The 15,539-nt window shown below is 45.4% G+C and overlaps 1 protein-coding gene and 1 long non-coding RNA gene across 6 annotated transcripts in view; one reads left to right on the forward strand and one right to left on the reverse strand.

Moving 5' to 3' along the window:
- Positions 1–107: 107 nt before the first annotated feature.
- LOC131491636 (uncharacterized) lies at positions 108–15,141 on the forward strand. Of its 4 annotated transcripts, XR_009251576.1 has the most exons (5): positions 108–329; positions 2,652–2,770; positions 10,638–11,032; positions 14,470–14,612; positions 15,039–15,141. It is a non-coding gene; the product is annotated as an uncharacterized LOC131491636 (long non-coding RNA). The 4 variants fall into 4 exon arrangements; XR_009251574.1 differs by having other exon boundaries at positions 14,470–15,061; XR_009251575.1 differs by having other exon boundaries at positions 10,926–11,032; positions 14,470–15,061.
- Positions 13,634–15,539, reverse strand: part of ANP32B (acidic nuclear phosphoprotein 32 family member B) — a 24,664-nt gene continuing 22,758 nt past the window's right edge. For both annotated transcript variants that reach the window (XM_058694811.1, XM_058694810.1), the window contains 2 exons: positions 15,068–15,137; positions 13,634–14,084 (listed from right to left, as the gene is read on the reverse strand). In XM_058694811.1, the coding sequence (XP_058550794.1) occupies positions 14,017–14,084; positions 15,068–15,137 (138 nt within the window). In that variant the 3' untranslated portion in view covers positions 13,634–14,016. The remainder of the gene's footprint in view (positions 14,085–15,067; positions 15,138–15,539) is intronic.

Consider the following 15,539-nt stretch of genomic DNA (forward strand, 5'->3'; position numbering starts at 1 on the left):
CAGCTCCGCCACGTCAGCCCGCCGCCGCGCAGCCAATCCGCGGGCCCCACCTCGATCCCGCCAGCCAATCGAGGCAGGGGGCGGAGCCACCCGTAAGATAGGCGTTGCGGTGGGAAGGGAAAACCCAGCAGGCTCTGTTCGCGAGATCTGGGCTCTAGGCTCACGGCAAGGAAACCAGGGCCCCCACTCCTGGTTGCAGCGTCTCTGCGTGCACACTTTAGCAAATATTCCCGAAGAGGGGGTGGGGAGGTGACGGCTGCCTTGGGCGTGGGGAGAGTGAGCCCTGCGGTGTAATGGAAAAAACGGATTCTGGAGGTGGACTTACTGAGGTGGGTGGTTTGAGCACAGCCCCTCCCACTAACCGGCTCTTGATCGTGAATAGTCTCTCTGAACGCTCTTTTCTTTTTTCCATGAAATGGGAAAATGATATAGATTCGTGAGATGATGTATAGAAAGCCCTGCTCACGGTACTTGGCCTGTAGTAAAGTTTCAGTAAGTGGTCTCCATTCCTGTTATATGAGACGCAACAGGTTCAAAAAGTTCCACTGACTTGCCCAAAGCCACCCGGAAAGCCTGAGCAGAGCTGGGACCAGGACCCTGGACTGCCTCTCAGTCTAGGGCTGTTGGAATATGTTGTTAAGTTGCAGACAAAGTTCAGAAATAAGAGGCAGTTTGGAGAAAAGAAAAAAACACTGATTTCCAGCTTGACTTACCAGAACTGATGAGCAAAGTAACACTAAGAGAAAGGTAAGGAGGTGGCACCTCCAGGTGGAAGGCGAGAAGACATGTTAGTATAAATATGCAGGTGAAACTGCTTACCAGGTAGGAGGAAAGGCAGGGCTGAGGCTCAGAGTAGCGGTCTGGGCCAGAGAGAAACCTGAGCCATTCAGAGCAAGACCAAGACCAAGGGTAGTTAGACTGCTGGCGGAGAGAGCGTACAGAGGAATGAGCCTGGGCAGATGGGAAGGCAGGAATGGAGAAAAGAGACTAGAAACAGGTGATAGAACTAGGGTGGTCCTGAGGTGGGGAGACCCACAGGGTCAAAGGCCCAGTGCAGTCCAGGAGAATAAGGAAGAAGAGACCAGGAGACTTGGGGATCTGCTGGAGATAGCAGATTTGTTGGCCAAGGGAGGTGAGGAGGCAGACAGGACAAAAATAGACCTTTTCTGAGTCACATTGGTTGTTAAAGCAGATGGCAAATGGACCCTGGGCTAAACAGGGTCCCAGAGTTGAGGGGTTTTGAAAAAGTGCACCTTTGGAGGCCAGGAGGAAGCAACCAAAGGAAAGAGGGGTTCACTCATCCGTGATAATGTGGGTGTGCTAGACCGGATGGCACATGTGTTCTGTCAAGTTTAACTGACAGTCAACCTCTGGGTGAGGCTGAGCAACAGACCCTGACTACAGAGAAAATTAAACGCAGCGCTAAAGTAACTCAGGAACTTCATGCTAAAGAAAACCATTATGGTTTTGAATACTTTGTGAATAAGTGAAAATTAAAGGGAAAAAAGGTGAAACCACATTTAAAAATACAACCACACCACAAAAGCAAATTAGGCTGATGTCATTTGTGATGACATAAAAGACTTCGGTAAATTAAAGTAGTGCTATATACCTTACTAGAGTAAGGAGAAAAAGACAAATTTTTTATTTCATTCTCCCTTTTTAAAAAGCCAGTTTCCAGAGCTTTCTGAGGCGTTTTCTGCTTGGGTAATGAATCAATGTTCAATATATAGAAATGGGTGAGAGCATGTGGGAAGGTCTTAAAAACAAATTAAAACCAATGAGGGATTTTTTTTTTTCCTGTTATTGGCAAGAGAGGGCAAGGAAGAACTTAGCTTTGCAGAAACTGGGGTAACCCAGAGTGACAGGTCATGGGGATCAAGGTAGAGCAGGGAGACCCAGTTCCCAGACCTGAGACCCCTGGGTCTGAGGCTCCAGGGGTCAGCCCTACTATGCTAAGCCCCTTCTTAAGTTGGTCCCTATAAAGCATCCTACCACCTGGTAATACTGCCTAATCATTTGCCATTCTGTGCTCTAGCTACACTGAACTATTTTGGGTTCCCCTAAAGCGTCATGTTTCCTTACCTCCAGGCCTTGGCATAGGCTGTTTTCTGAGCCTGTAGGCTTCCCACTCCTCCACCTCCACATAGTGAGCCATGACTGACCACCTTCTGGTCCATTAATATAGAAGTCACTTCCTCTCACATTCTTCTCGGGTCTCCCCAACAATCTTCTCTGGGCTCCCAAAAGACTCTTATTTGCCCACTTATTATCTCTTACGGTAACTGCCCCTCGTCTTGTCTGTCTTCTGTTTAGATTGTGAACTTCTTTGGGTTGGGAACCATTTGGAGCACCTGCTCAGCACGAATAGCCTAGGGATACCATGGTGAACAAGATAGTCCATACCTCTGCCCATATGTTGCTTAGATTCTTCCTTGAATTATAAGTGTCCTGCAGGGCCAGGAGCTCCTTGAGAGCAGACCTGGACTGTTTCTGACTATATCCCTAGCACCAAGCACACCATTTCTTAGCACTTAATAGGTGCCAATAGATATTTTCTCAGTGCCCAAGTGCAGAAAAGGAAAGATGGCATGAATACTGAGGCATAGCTGACTTCATATGTTTATTCCTCGGGCCACATTCAATCTTAGGCAAACATGACTGTTCCCTGGGTTGCTCCTGAAGTCAGCCTTCTGGAAAGTTCCTCTGAGGAAGAAGTGAATTGTTGATCCACCCAAGTTTCCCAACCCCAGCCGCCAAGGACCTGGTGGTAAGTGGCCAAAGTGTCTGATACTCCCAAGTTTCTCAGTTGTTCCATTTACGGGCACCCTTGCTAGTCACACTCCCACCCACACCTACTTCCTGCTTCCTCAACCTTGGTCCCCATCCCTGTGACATAAACATCATTTTTCTACTGTCGCTGAGAAAATAAGCCCACCATCACACCCTGGGGGGTATGGAAGGTAGAAGTCAGCTCATACTGACTCCCTCAGAGAATTTTGACCTGTGTATACACATCTTACCTGCCTCCGTTTTCCAAATGCGACCTCACCCCCCATTCAACAAATAATTTCTGAGTGCCTAGTATGTCAGGCACCTCGCCAGGCACCAGGAATAAAATGAGGAACAAAGAGTTTTCTTGCAACTTGTAGTTTACAATAAAGATCTTTAAAAAGTAAATTTGAAGATCTACTGGGGTTTATGAAACGGTTCATGAATTGGGCAGCACTCCCTCTAGCAAGTAGAGGAATTGTACAAAATGAAAGGTTTTTCTAGACAGAGAGTGGGGCAAGAAAGGTACTCATGAAAGAAAAGGATTGCTCCAGAGAAGGCTGCTTGCTAGGGAAAAACAAGGTATCTTATCGTGCAGATCACTCATCTGTCTTTGGGGGATGGAGAGAACCCAGGTGGCAGATTTCATTGCCTCTCATGGAAAGAAAAATTTCCTGACCTGTTAAGACCATATTTCAGTGGGGGGTGGGGGAGGGTTTGAAACTGCAGTTAGATTGGGTACTAAGCCCTGGTTTGGGAACTTGGTCTATGTGACACCATGTGGGGCCTATGGTTTTCTTTATTTAACAATATAAAATCATGAATTATAATAATAAGGGCAATGAAAAAAACGAGTGCTGGTAAGACTAACAAGGGGGGGGGCTTCTTTGCATGGGGAGTCATAAAGAGTCTTTTTTTTTTTTTGAGAGAGAGAGAGAGAGAGTGCAAAGTGGAGGAGGGAGGGACAGAGGGAGAGGGAGAGAGAGAATCTCAAGGAGGCTCCATACTCCACACAGAGCCCGAGCCCATGACTGTGACATCATGACCCAAGCCTAAATCAAGAGGGGGACGCTCAACCAAATGAGCCACCAAGGCACACCCAGGAAGAGTCTTTCTGAAGAGTTGACATTTAAGGTGAAAACCCCCATCCCAAATTCCTTCCAAATGATAACAATCTCTTCCTATGTCGGGTCACCACATGAGACTGAGACAGAACATTGTCCTGGAAAAAGCAGGACATTCCAAACAGGGTTTGGAATAAGTCAGGCCTCGGTTCCACTCTCAGCTCTGCCCCTTCCAGAGGAAGAACTTTTCAACTTCCTGCCACAGGCAGGCAAACACCACCAGAGGGCAGGAGTGAGGATTGCAGCAGAAGAAATGTGTGAGACCCCTAACAACCCAGATCTGTCCACCCAGATAGCGGTCTCATTCCTGAACTCTGATTCCCTGGTCTGTTTCCACTGCCTGTGGCCTCCTGGGACCTTCCCTACCCTCAGACCTCATCCGGACAGTCAGCAGCCTTATCTCCCAAATTAGGATAGTGGATCTCCATGATGTGTCTCTACTTGCTCTTCTCACCTTTAACTTCCAAGAGTCCCCAAAGCTTTAAGAACTTTAATTCTTCTCCCCTCACACTTAGAGATGTTGGCAATCTTATCTCTTCACTGGGTTTTAAGATCTCATGTGTCCTCATGGGCAACTCCCAGACATTCATCACCAGCCCAGACAAAGTCTTCTCCCTGGTTGTCTGCTCAGCTCACAGCCATTTCTAAAAACAGCCCCAGTAGCTCAGAATGCCCCATAGCAACCCCGTCTCAACCATGGATACTGTCAACCTGAGGACAACCAGATTGATCCAGACATGTGCTAAAAGATACTATCCCAGGGGTGTCTGGGAAGCTCAGATGGTTAAGCATCATACTCTTGGTTTCAGCTCAGGTCATGATCTCACAGTTTGTGAGATCAAGCTCCTGATGGGGCTCTGCACTGACATTGCAGAGCCTGTTTGGGATTCTCTCCCTCCCTGTCTCTCTCTGCTCCTCCCCTGCTCTCTCTCTCAAAATAAATAAACTACAAAAAAAAAAAAATATTAGAGAGCCTGGGTGGTTTAGTCGGTTATGCAGCTGACTCCTGATTTCAGCTCAAGTCATGATCTCACGGTTGTGGAATTGAGTCCTGCATTGGGCTTTGTGCTAACAGCGTGGAGCCTACCTGGAATTCTCTTTGACCTTCTCACCCCTCCCAAATAAACATTTTTTTAAAAAGATACTATTCCAGGGGCACCCGGGTGGCTCAGTCTGTTAAGCATCTGACTACAGCTAAGGTCATGATCTACAGTTCGTGGGTTCGAGCCCCACGTCAGGCTCTGTGCTGACAGTTCAAAGCCTGGAGCCTGCTTTGGATTCTGTGTCTCCCTCTTTCTCTGCTCTTCCCCCACTGATGCTGTCTCTCTCTCTCAAAAATAAACATTAAAAAAATTTTTTAAAAAAAGATACTATTCTAGCAAATAAGCACATGAAAAGATGCTCAACATCATTAGCCACAAAACCACAATGAGATTCCAACTCACACTCATGAGGATGTCTAGAATCAGAAAGACAGATCATTACAAGGACATGGAGACATAGGCACCCTTAGACACTGCTGCTGGGAATGTAAAATGGTGCAGTTGCTTTGGAAAACAGTTGGCAGTTCTTCAGAAGGTTAAACACAGAGTAAACATATGCCCCAGCAATTCCACTCCTCACATATACCCAAGAAAATGAAAACATGTCTATACAAATATAAATAAAATGTAATATAGCCATACAATAGAATATTATGGGAAAAGAAAGGAATGAACTAGTAATGCATGCTGTAACATGGATGAACCTGACACTGGGATCTCGTCATGGGGTATTCATTAGTTGAAACTTGCAAGAACATTCAAATGAGATAAATTTTGGGGAAAAGAGGTTGGATGTTGCAGGGGCATGATGGATATCATCAAATATTTACAGGACTCCACTGAAAAAGCTGGATTAGTTCCTCCCGCCCCCCCACCTCCGTGGCTCCATATGCCCAAGAATGTTAGAGATTTGGATAAACAAGAGTTTTGTATAGGGGCACCTGGATGGCTCAGTCGGTTAAGCGTCCAGCTTCGGCTCAGGTCATGATCTCACAGTTCATGAGTTCGAGCCCTGCATCGGGCTCTGTGCTGACAGCTCAGAGCCTAGAGCCTGCTTCAGATTCTGTGTCTCCCTCTCTCTCCCCCTTCCCTGCTCATGCTCTCTCTCTCTCTCAAAAAATTAAAAGAAAATTTTTTTAAATCTTAGAAGTTTTTTACAAAGACTGCTTCCCTAACTAAATAATAAAAGATAAAGATGCCTTATTATTCTAGAGATAAAGAACTTTGTTTTTCTAAGATGGAATATACTGGCTTATAAGGAGTGAGCTCCCCATCACCAAGGCATCCAACTAAAGTCAGGCATGTTACAAGGCGGGGGCTCCAGCATTAGCAGAGGGATTCAAGTAGAAGAGATCTCGTTTCTTCTACTTTAGGGAGCTTGGATTTCTTGGCATTTTAGGTTCCCATAGGTGTCTGGAGACAGAACTTTGTTAGTTCCAGATTGGTGGGCCCTGATTTTGGGGTCAATACAAGACTTCCTTGTACTGATCTGTATTATCTGCTGCCACTTTGGCCCTCTGTTCCTCAAAATATACTCATTTTTCTGGTTGGGTTTAAAGGAGGGTAAGATAATTAATGTGAATTAATACGGTTTAAAAGAGAAATATGGTTTGAATAATGTGAATTAATACGGAAGAGAAATGTGGTTTGAAATAACTGTCACACAAGATCACAAAATTGATGGGAGGCAAATCAGGGTTTGACTGTGCTCTCAAAACCAGAGTTCTCAGGCCCTCCTTTTAATCACATTGCTTGTATATCCAAACACCCAAAGGGAGATGGTGGGGGAGGGGGAACTAAGCACCTGACAGCCATTCTCTGCCCAGAGGTTTTCACAATTCACTCATTTGGTGTTATGAATTGAATTGTGTCCTCCACAAATGCATCTGTTGAAGTCCTAACATCTAGCACCTCAGAATGTGACCTTGTTTGGAAATAGCATCTTTGCAAATGCAAGTAGTTAAGATGAAGTCATTAGGGTGGGCCCTAATCCAAGGTGACCAGTGTCCTTATAAAAAGGGAGAATTTTCACACCAACATGTACAGAAAGAGAACTCCATGGAAAGAGGCACAGGGAGGAGATGATGTCTATAAGCCAAGGAGAGAGGCATGGACCAAATCCTTTCCCCATGGCCGTCGGAGGAATCAACCCTGCTGACACCTTGATTTTGGATTTCTAGCCTCCAGAACCGTGAGATGACACATTTCTGTTGTTCAAGCCACCTAGTTTGTGGTATTTTATTATGGAGGCCCCAGGACACTAATACACTGGGTCATCGAGGAAATGTGCATGGAGTGCCAGCGTGAGGCACAGCAATGGCTAGTGCACACGTAGCCCAAGCACCCACTCTGCGGGGAAGGAGACAGGGAGCAGAGAAGCCAGTGCCAGGATGGTGAGAGCAAGTCACCAAGGCCATCAAATGAGGACCCCAGGGAAGAAACCCTGGCTGCAGGCCACTGGGGAGGCTAACACCTTTGTGGAGGTTCTTGAAGATGGGGTGGGTTTTGCTCATGCAGGTGGAGGAAGAATGAACAAGTCCCGTGCAGGAACATGCAGATTGCTGGGCCAGGAAGGACTTGTGGGGACTGAGGGGCAGGGAGTGAGGCTGGAAAGGTGGGGAGGTTTTGTGTGTGTCTCTGGGGTGAGCAGCGTAGGGATGACAGATCCAGGGTGGGACACTGAAAGATTGGTCTCAAGTGGCCCATGACGTGGGAACGTGGATTTCCACAGCTTCATTTCTTCTTTTTCCCTCTATCTGCCACCTACTGAAGCACCTGCATCACTGAGAGCTCTGGATTTCAAAAGTTACCACCCACATGAGCTTCTCCCAAGTCCAGTGGACCTGGTCCAATAGCCCGTTAGCTCTCTCACACCAGCCCACTATTCTCCGGGAAGAGCACAAAGTGGGAAGAGAAGCTGGTCTTGCTCTGCACTCTGGGGTCTTACAACAGTCACTCTGAGCCTCAATTCCCTCATCTGAAAGATGGGGTCAGAATCCTCACACTACCTCCTTAAGATAATGGGCATGTAAGAGCCATACAAATTGTAGTGTGCCATGAACACACCAGGGCCAGCATTTCTTTTGTCAGAAGTGGGGCTCAGGACCGGTAAGACTGGAGCCGGTCAGGGTGGCAGGGTGATTGTTGGTAGGATTTAGACAGGTAGTCCTGGGGGGCACTGGGTGGCTCCGGAAGCAGGGAAACAATGGTCTGATGCCCCAGCAAGAGAGGAACCTAAAGGCCAATCAGAGACAAGGTGGAAGATGACCTGGTCCCTGGAATGCACAAAGCCAAGAGCTGGACAGGAGTTCCCAACCCAGGAGCTGGCTGGGGTCCTATGGACTTCTCAAGTTTCCCCAGGGTCCTGCCATCCACTCCCAGAATCCCTCAGTGCCAGGCTACCCCCCTGCTAAGCTGCCTGCTTCTCATTCAACTGCTACAGCAGCTCGTAGGTGCACAGCTGGTCACATGCACACTTAGCTTAGTCGACCACAAACAGAGGCCAATGGCATAGGCTGTTCCCAGGTCTTCTGAAGAAGTTACCCCTCATGGGCATCAAGCACTTTCACACTCAGCAGAGAGAACAGCAAAGCACTCCCAATTTACAAATGGGAGAACAGAATTCCAAGATTGCAAAGGGTCTTTAGCAAGTTCACCAAAGTGGTATATGACAGGACTGCATTCCACAACACAAAATGGTTAAGAATGGGGGCTGTATTTGCAGAATGCTCAGTTTGCCTGCCCCCCGCGCCCCCCCCCCCAAGCATTTTACGTCTCCAGCTCTGAAAACCTTACACTCGGTCCTGAATCTCTGGAACCAACAGGGTGTGGTTAGCCAGCCTCTACTTTGTCCCAGAGTGAGGAGGAAGAAATATGCCCACTTACCAGAACAGAGTCTGGAGCCAGAGAGCCCTAAAGAGGCACATTCATAGAGAGGAGAAGCTTTGGATTTGGGCATAGCTGGATTAGGATCCCAGCCAGGCTAGCTATTTACTGGCTACATGACTCTGGCTAAGGAACTTCATCTCTTCTGTTTTGTTTGTGTGTGTGTGTGTGTGTGTGTGTGTGTGTGTGTGTGTGTTTTGAGAGAGTGAATGGGAGCAGGGGAGAGGGGCAGAGGGAAAGAACCTTAAGTAGGGTTCATGCCCAGTGTGGAGCCTGACACGGGGCTCAATCCCAAACCCTGAGATCATGACCTGAGCCGAAATCAAGGGTCAGACCCTTGAGGACTGGGCCTTGAGGTGCCCCAGTGCACTTCACCTCCTGCTACTTCAGTTTCCACATCTGTAAAATGGGGATTACAGTTTATTATTTCACAGGGTTTGAGGATTAAAAAAAGAATCCTTTCTCAATAAATGGCCATCTGCTCCTTGACTGGAAACATTAGTGCCCTCTAGTGGCAGATATACATCCTGCTCATGCTGATGAGTCTGCAATGTTACTTCCAGAACACTGAGTAGTCGGACTGGTCAAGGCGGATTTACCAGGATTTTTCTTTCTCTTTTTTTTTTTTAAGTTTATTTATTTTGAGAGAGAGGGAGAGGGAGGAAGGAAGGGAGAGGGAGGGAGGAAGGGAGAGGGCGAGAGAGATAGAGAACGAGTGGGGGTAGGGATAGGGAGAGGTAGGGGAGACTCAGGATCTGGAGCAGGCTCTGTGCTGACAGCAGAGTCCAATGCGGGGCTCAAACTGAGATCACGACCTGAGCCGAAGTGGGATGCTTAACCAACTGAGCCACCCAGGTGTCCCGCTAATATTTCTATTGCAGTTTTTGGAAGACATCTCACTCATCAGTCCTAGAGGTGCAGCCCACATCTGGCCTCCTCACTGGTCTCCAGCTACCGGTCTATCCCTTTTACTCCATCAGCCTAAAACAAAGCTGACATTTTCTATCAGTTCAAACCCTTACCTACTCCTTGGAAGGGCTCTGGGGTAACAGAGTAAAGCAGGAGTAACTGAAGGATTCCTGTTGCTGAAGAGAACTTGGGATTGTACCCCATTCAGATCTGTACAGCTGGAAGAGAGCTGTAAGCTCATTTTAGTTCAGGCCCTGTAATTTCAGCTGAGGAACTGGAGACTCACAGAAAGGAAGTACGGTGGGGAGGGGGCCAAATACCAGCCAGTGGCCAGGCTGGGGCTAAAACAGGGTCTCTGGATTCTGAGACCTTACTCACCAAGTACCACTCCTGCTTCTCTAGGGTTGAGGTGGGGCAGTGCCTTAATGGATACCCATCTCCTCACAAACCCCTCCTGCCCTGGAGTGAAGTCCCTTTCATCAGACAGAATAGCTCCAAGGGTCATTTTCTTTCTCTATATGCCCTCCCAATACCTCTGGGACAAGTTATAAGATACTTGGTCAGAGATTATGAGGCTGACCTAATTGGCTCTAGGAAGAATTTCTACACTTGCTGCAATCTTGGTGGTTTTCCTGCAGAGCAACTGTTTGGCCGACCTAAGCTTAAGTCTAAGTCAGCTGGTAACTTGACTCCCTTTTCAAACTGTCAACACAGCGGTATCATCAGCCTCATTAAAATTGATGTCAGCACCACTTGACAGGGCTGGAGAAAAGGGAAGGTCATGGCCTAAGGGTAGAACCACCTTCATGGTACTGTCTCACCTTTCTCTGGGGGTAGAGTAGTGTAGCCCAAATAGGAATGCCAGAATGGAAACATGGGACTGTCGTTAACTACCCTCATGCAGGCACTGGTCAGGAGTCCTCATGCTGGTGAGGAGTGGGGACTAGCGTCTTACACAATGCTTCTGCATTCCTGTCAGAAGAGGCCAGCACTCTTGGGCTTGGATTCCTGGAGCAGAATGAGAAAACTAAAGGTAAGAGCACCAAGTTGAAAACTGGGCCATGTGGCTTCTAGGCCAGGTTCTTTCACTTCACCAGGAAACCTTGGGCTAGTCCTTGATTCACTTGCCTGTGCCTCAGTTTCCTCGTCTCCACAATGAGTATTGGTTCCTTTTTATTTACAAATGTTTCAGATGTAATCAAGACATTCCAACATATTACACAGGGAGAGAGCAGCTGCTGTGGCTGGAGGGCAGGTGTGAGGAAGAGACCTACTCCACCTACGCCCCGCACAAGCAAGGTGAGACCAGCCATCCAGCCCAACACAGCTCCCACCCAGCTTAGACAGTTGATAACTCACATTGACTGCAAAAGCTGGAAGCAAACCTGCTCAGTGAGGGTCTCCTTCAGATGGGAGACAACTCCAGAAATAGGGTCCACTCTGTGGCCTCATCACCAAAATGCTTGCTTGTCAACAATTTAAAAATAATCTTTAGTCAAGAGCAGGTGAGCCTCAAGGCCCTCCCAGAGGGCAGCATGTCACAGACTTCTGGAGAACCCTATTTAAAAAAAAAAAAAAAAAAAAAAAAAAGATAGAAATGAAAACCTGGCTTGGTAATTTCCCAGACATCTTCACCGGCCACATGTAGTAGGTCAAACTGACATTTTACAAAGTGAATGCCCAAGAATGAATGACCTTCAAAGGCCCCCTAGAAGTCCCAAATTAGTGCTGCAGTCTCACCTGCCATTCCTGTATTCTTACCCATCCTCTAGGCAAACTTGCCCATTTGAATCTAAAGGTGCTTATCAGGTGCCAACCTCAGACCCCTGTTCATCATCCCTCCTTCCCCCATTCCTCTTCTAAACCATTTTTATTTCTAAACCTGTAGTGGCAGCATGTACAGCTGAAATATTTTTCTAGTAGACATTCCCAATCCTTCTAGATGGATGCCACCTTTCCAGTCTCTGTATTACTCTCACACTTACCGGAGCTCTAGCTGCAGGTACTAGTTAAGTATCACTCCTGCGTCTGTCTTCTCTTCCCTACTAGTTACTGTGAGCATATCCAACAGCTCGCTTGTCTCCATCCCAGCCCTCTCCCACTTGTCCAGCTAGGGAGTCTGGCACAACCTAAGTGCTTTGGTAGATACTCGAAAAATTCTGTAAACTTAAAGAGGCAGGAAAACAACCATCCAAAGTTACTGTTTGATACTTGGCAATATATGCAAAACCTGGGTACGGAAGAAATTGCTTTATAATGTTCGAAGATTTGCCAAATGGCAAAGGCCTTGTGGCTGAAGAAAATATAGTAGTACCTGTTAAACCAGAAATAAAAATTTAATTTTTTGGAATTTCCTTAGCAAGAAGCAAACTCCACTTTATAGCCTAGAGACTTCAATTTTAAAGTACACGATTTGGGAGTACCATTGACACTATGTAACTTTTTCTACACACTCAGATTCCAATCTTTAACACTACTTCTCTGCATAAAAACCCTACTCCTATCAGTAGCTTATAGTGTTAAGATTTGCTAAAAGAATCCTCAAATCTTCTACTACAAAAAACATTGACAACAAAGTCACGTATCTATTAAATGGTTGAGCCATTGAACACGCAGACTGCCGAACATCTTACCCCTCCCCCAAATCCCTTTAGGATCTTTAAGAATAGAGAAAATTTCCATCTTCTGGAAAAGCTGAGTTGACCTTGGGCAGTGCCTACCCGCTTCCTTGGCAAGGCTTTTCACATGTCATTCCTCTTTAGCACGCCTGTCTTGATAACAAACCATACTCTGTTCACTTGTCAGTCAAACCCTACGTGTTTTGGCCTTGATGCAAAGCCCGTTTTTTTTCTTCAGACCTTCCTGTCAGTGAGGGTCACAGACCATCAGTGCTACAAGAGACTTCAGAAGCCATTTGGTCACACCCCCTCAATTTTACAGACTGGGAGGTGATCCTGAGGTCAACACAAGGTTATAGAGGAAACCACTGGCAGAGGGAGTAATTAGAATTAGGATCTCCCAGAACCCTGAAGGCTTTTCCCTTTATACTTTTTGTTTTCTTAACTCACCTGTTACTTGAACCTAACATTTTTTATTGGCTTTCAGGGACTCCAGGCACTGAATTTCAAATGTTGTTTTAAAAAAGTGTAGGGGTGCCTAGGTGGCTCAATCGGTTAAGCGTCTGACTTCAGCCCAAGTCATGATCTCATGGTTTGTGGGTTTGAGTCCCATGTTGGGTTCTGTGCTGACAGCTCAGAGCCTGGAGCCTGCTTAGGATTCTGTGTCTTGCCCTCTTTCTGCCCCTCCCCCACTCATGCTCTATCTCTTAAAAATAAACAAACGATTAAAAAAAAAAAAAAAAACCAGTCTACTCCCAGGGCACCTGCCTGGGTTGCTCAGTTGGATAAGCGGCTGACTTTGGCTAAGGTCATAACCTCATGGTTCATGAGTTTGAGCCCTGCGTCCGGCTCTCTGCTCTCAGTGCAGAGCCTGCACAGAGGATCCTCTCTCTGTCTCCCTCTCTCTTACCCTCCCCCACTCGTGTACGCTCTCTCTCAAAAATGAAAATTTATAAACAAGTAAGTAATAGTCTACTCCCACAGTAGAGAAATGAGAATCAAATTTAAGTGTTCAAAGATCCTATACACACTTGTGCATTTCCTCTCAACCACCACCTAATACATACAAATGCCAGAGAAACCAGTTCTGTAGTGTTTTAACATGAGCTTACAATTAAAGTCTAATTTAAAAATGTAAGCATACAACTAGGCTTTACCAAAGAGGAACGTGTTTATTTCACTTAAATTCTTAAAAATACTTTTTTGGCAGTTGACACACAAAATGTCCTAATGTAAAAAAAAATCTCATTAAAAAGAAAAGAAAAGCATGAAAAAACAGACCCAAAATGTTAAGATTTTATTTACAAAGCTTCTTTGTTGTACAGAAAGTAAAAATGCTGTTACAGTCTCGGTGTAACTGGTAGCCACAGACGGTTGACTCACCAATCACAGCTATCCACGCTACAGCAAGAGTCTTACACGAAAACCTAACAAACGCTTACAATTTTGTTGGGGTGAAGTCCCCAAGCTTGGTGGTGAATTTCCAAGAGGGACTAAATGGAGGAAGGTGGAATGTCACAGGAACTATTCTTTGGCTCTTTGGGTGGGTGGGTATCCTGGGGTTTGTATCACAGCTACCTTTTTTTTTTTTTAAACAGCTACCAAATCCATATGAGCAGTCCAACCAATACTGAACAGTTCTTTTTTTGCAAGTTATTTGGGGTCTTAATCATCTTCTCCTTCATCGTCTGTTTCTCTCTTCCTCTTTTCACCTTTCCCACTTTCTTCCTCCTCTGCACAATAACAAAAATTCACTTTAAGACAATGGGAAAGGCATTTGTCTAAGTTACTGCTAACGGAGGTAACGACAATGAACTTCTGATGGTTGGGAGATGAAAAAAATGTTAAGACTGATCAAATTGGTAGGTTGTCGATTTTAAGAAGGACAAAATGCACAGCACATTTCAAATGACAGCAAGGTTAACCCAGTTTTCTCAACTTTAAGCTGCCATCTAAAAGATGACTCAAATTGTAGCAAGTTAATATTAACTCAAAACGTATTTCTTAGAATTCTTAGGTATTTGAGCCAAAAATACCTATACATCATCCTGCTCTTTCCAATTAGTAAAAATTCATGGCTATGTCAATAAAATTACTTAAATTTGCATTATGTTTCAGAAAGCTCCTTGAAGGCAGGTACTGGACCCCAACTCTTGTATTCAATGTAAAATCTGGTCCAGTACCTGGCACAGAGAGATGTTGAGAAAGTATGAACCAATGGAAAGCAGAGCAAATAATCTGGTACACTGAAACCTATACAGGTAGGAGAATCTATACTCTCAATGAGTAATAAACAGGTGTTTCACTGGTTTTGGCTGTGGTAGGGAAAAAGAATTAACAGTAATAAAACTGGAAAGGTACTATTTATACACTCTGCAAAAATTATGATCCAATTAGAAAGACTTTTTGTCAAAAGAGAGAATTCCAAAACCAGAAATCTCCTGTGTGGCAGTAACCCAAATGATGGGGTCTAAAACACATTTAAAGTGCGGGACTGAAGGCCAGCCTCCTGCCTGCAGACAGGCATTATTAATCACCATAGAGCAGGAGGTCTGTACCAGCACAGGCTCACCGACAGGGCTATATAAGCCCCTGTGAAGACCACCAGGGCAAAGGGAATTTTATTTTGTTCCCTGTAGTTTTAAAATTCTAAGTTCACGGACATTTCCCCATGACTTTTAACTTAGGAGGACCAACGTGCGTGCATCAGACCCACCTTCATCTTCATCTTCATCCTCCTCGTCTTCATCTTCATCAACTTCTCCATCGTGTCCAAATTCTTCTTCCTAAGAACAGTAAATAGCAACCACTATTAGGTTGATCTGCCAAGATGAGACGTACAAAGAGAAAAATAACTTGCCAATAAATGTAAAAATTCACCAAGGAGAAAACTTTAATATTATCTTTATCTACTTTAATGTTCTGAGATCTGTTCGTTTTTCTGAATAAATGAATTAAAATTTTCTTTAAAAACTGCTTTTCAGAAGTAAGCATTTTATTTGCCAGACATGTTTATTTAATATACTATTTATAATGGATAATTCGAGAAATGATTAAAAATTTTTTGTAATTTTTTTGATGTTTATTCATTTTTTCCCCCGAGAAACAGCACGAGGAGGGGCACAGAGAGAGGGAGACACAGAATCCAAAGCAGGCTGCGGGCTCAAACCCACAAACTGTGAGATCAT

The sequence above is a fragment of the Neofelis nebulosa genome, chromosome 12 (assembly GCF_028018385.1).
Source record: "Neofelis nebulosa isolate mNeoNeb1 chromosome 12, mNeoNeb1.pri, whole genome shotgun sequence".
In the NCBI taxonomy this organism is placed as follows: Eukaryota; Metazoa; Chordata; class Mammalia; order Carnivora; family Felidae; genus Neofelis; species Neofelis nebulosa.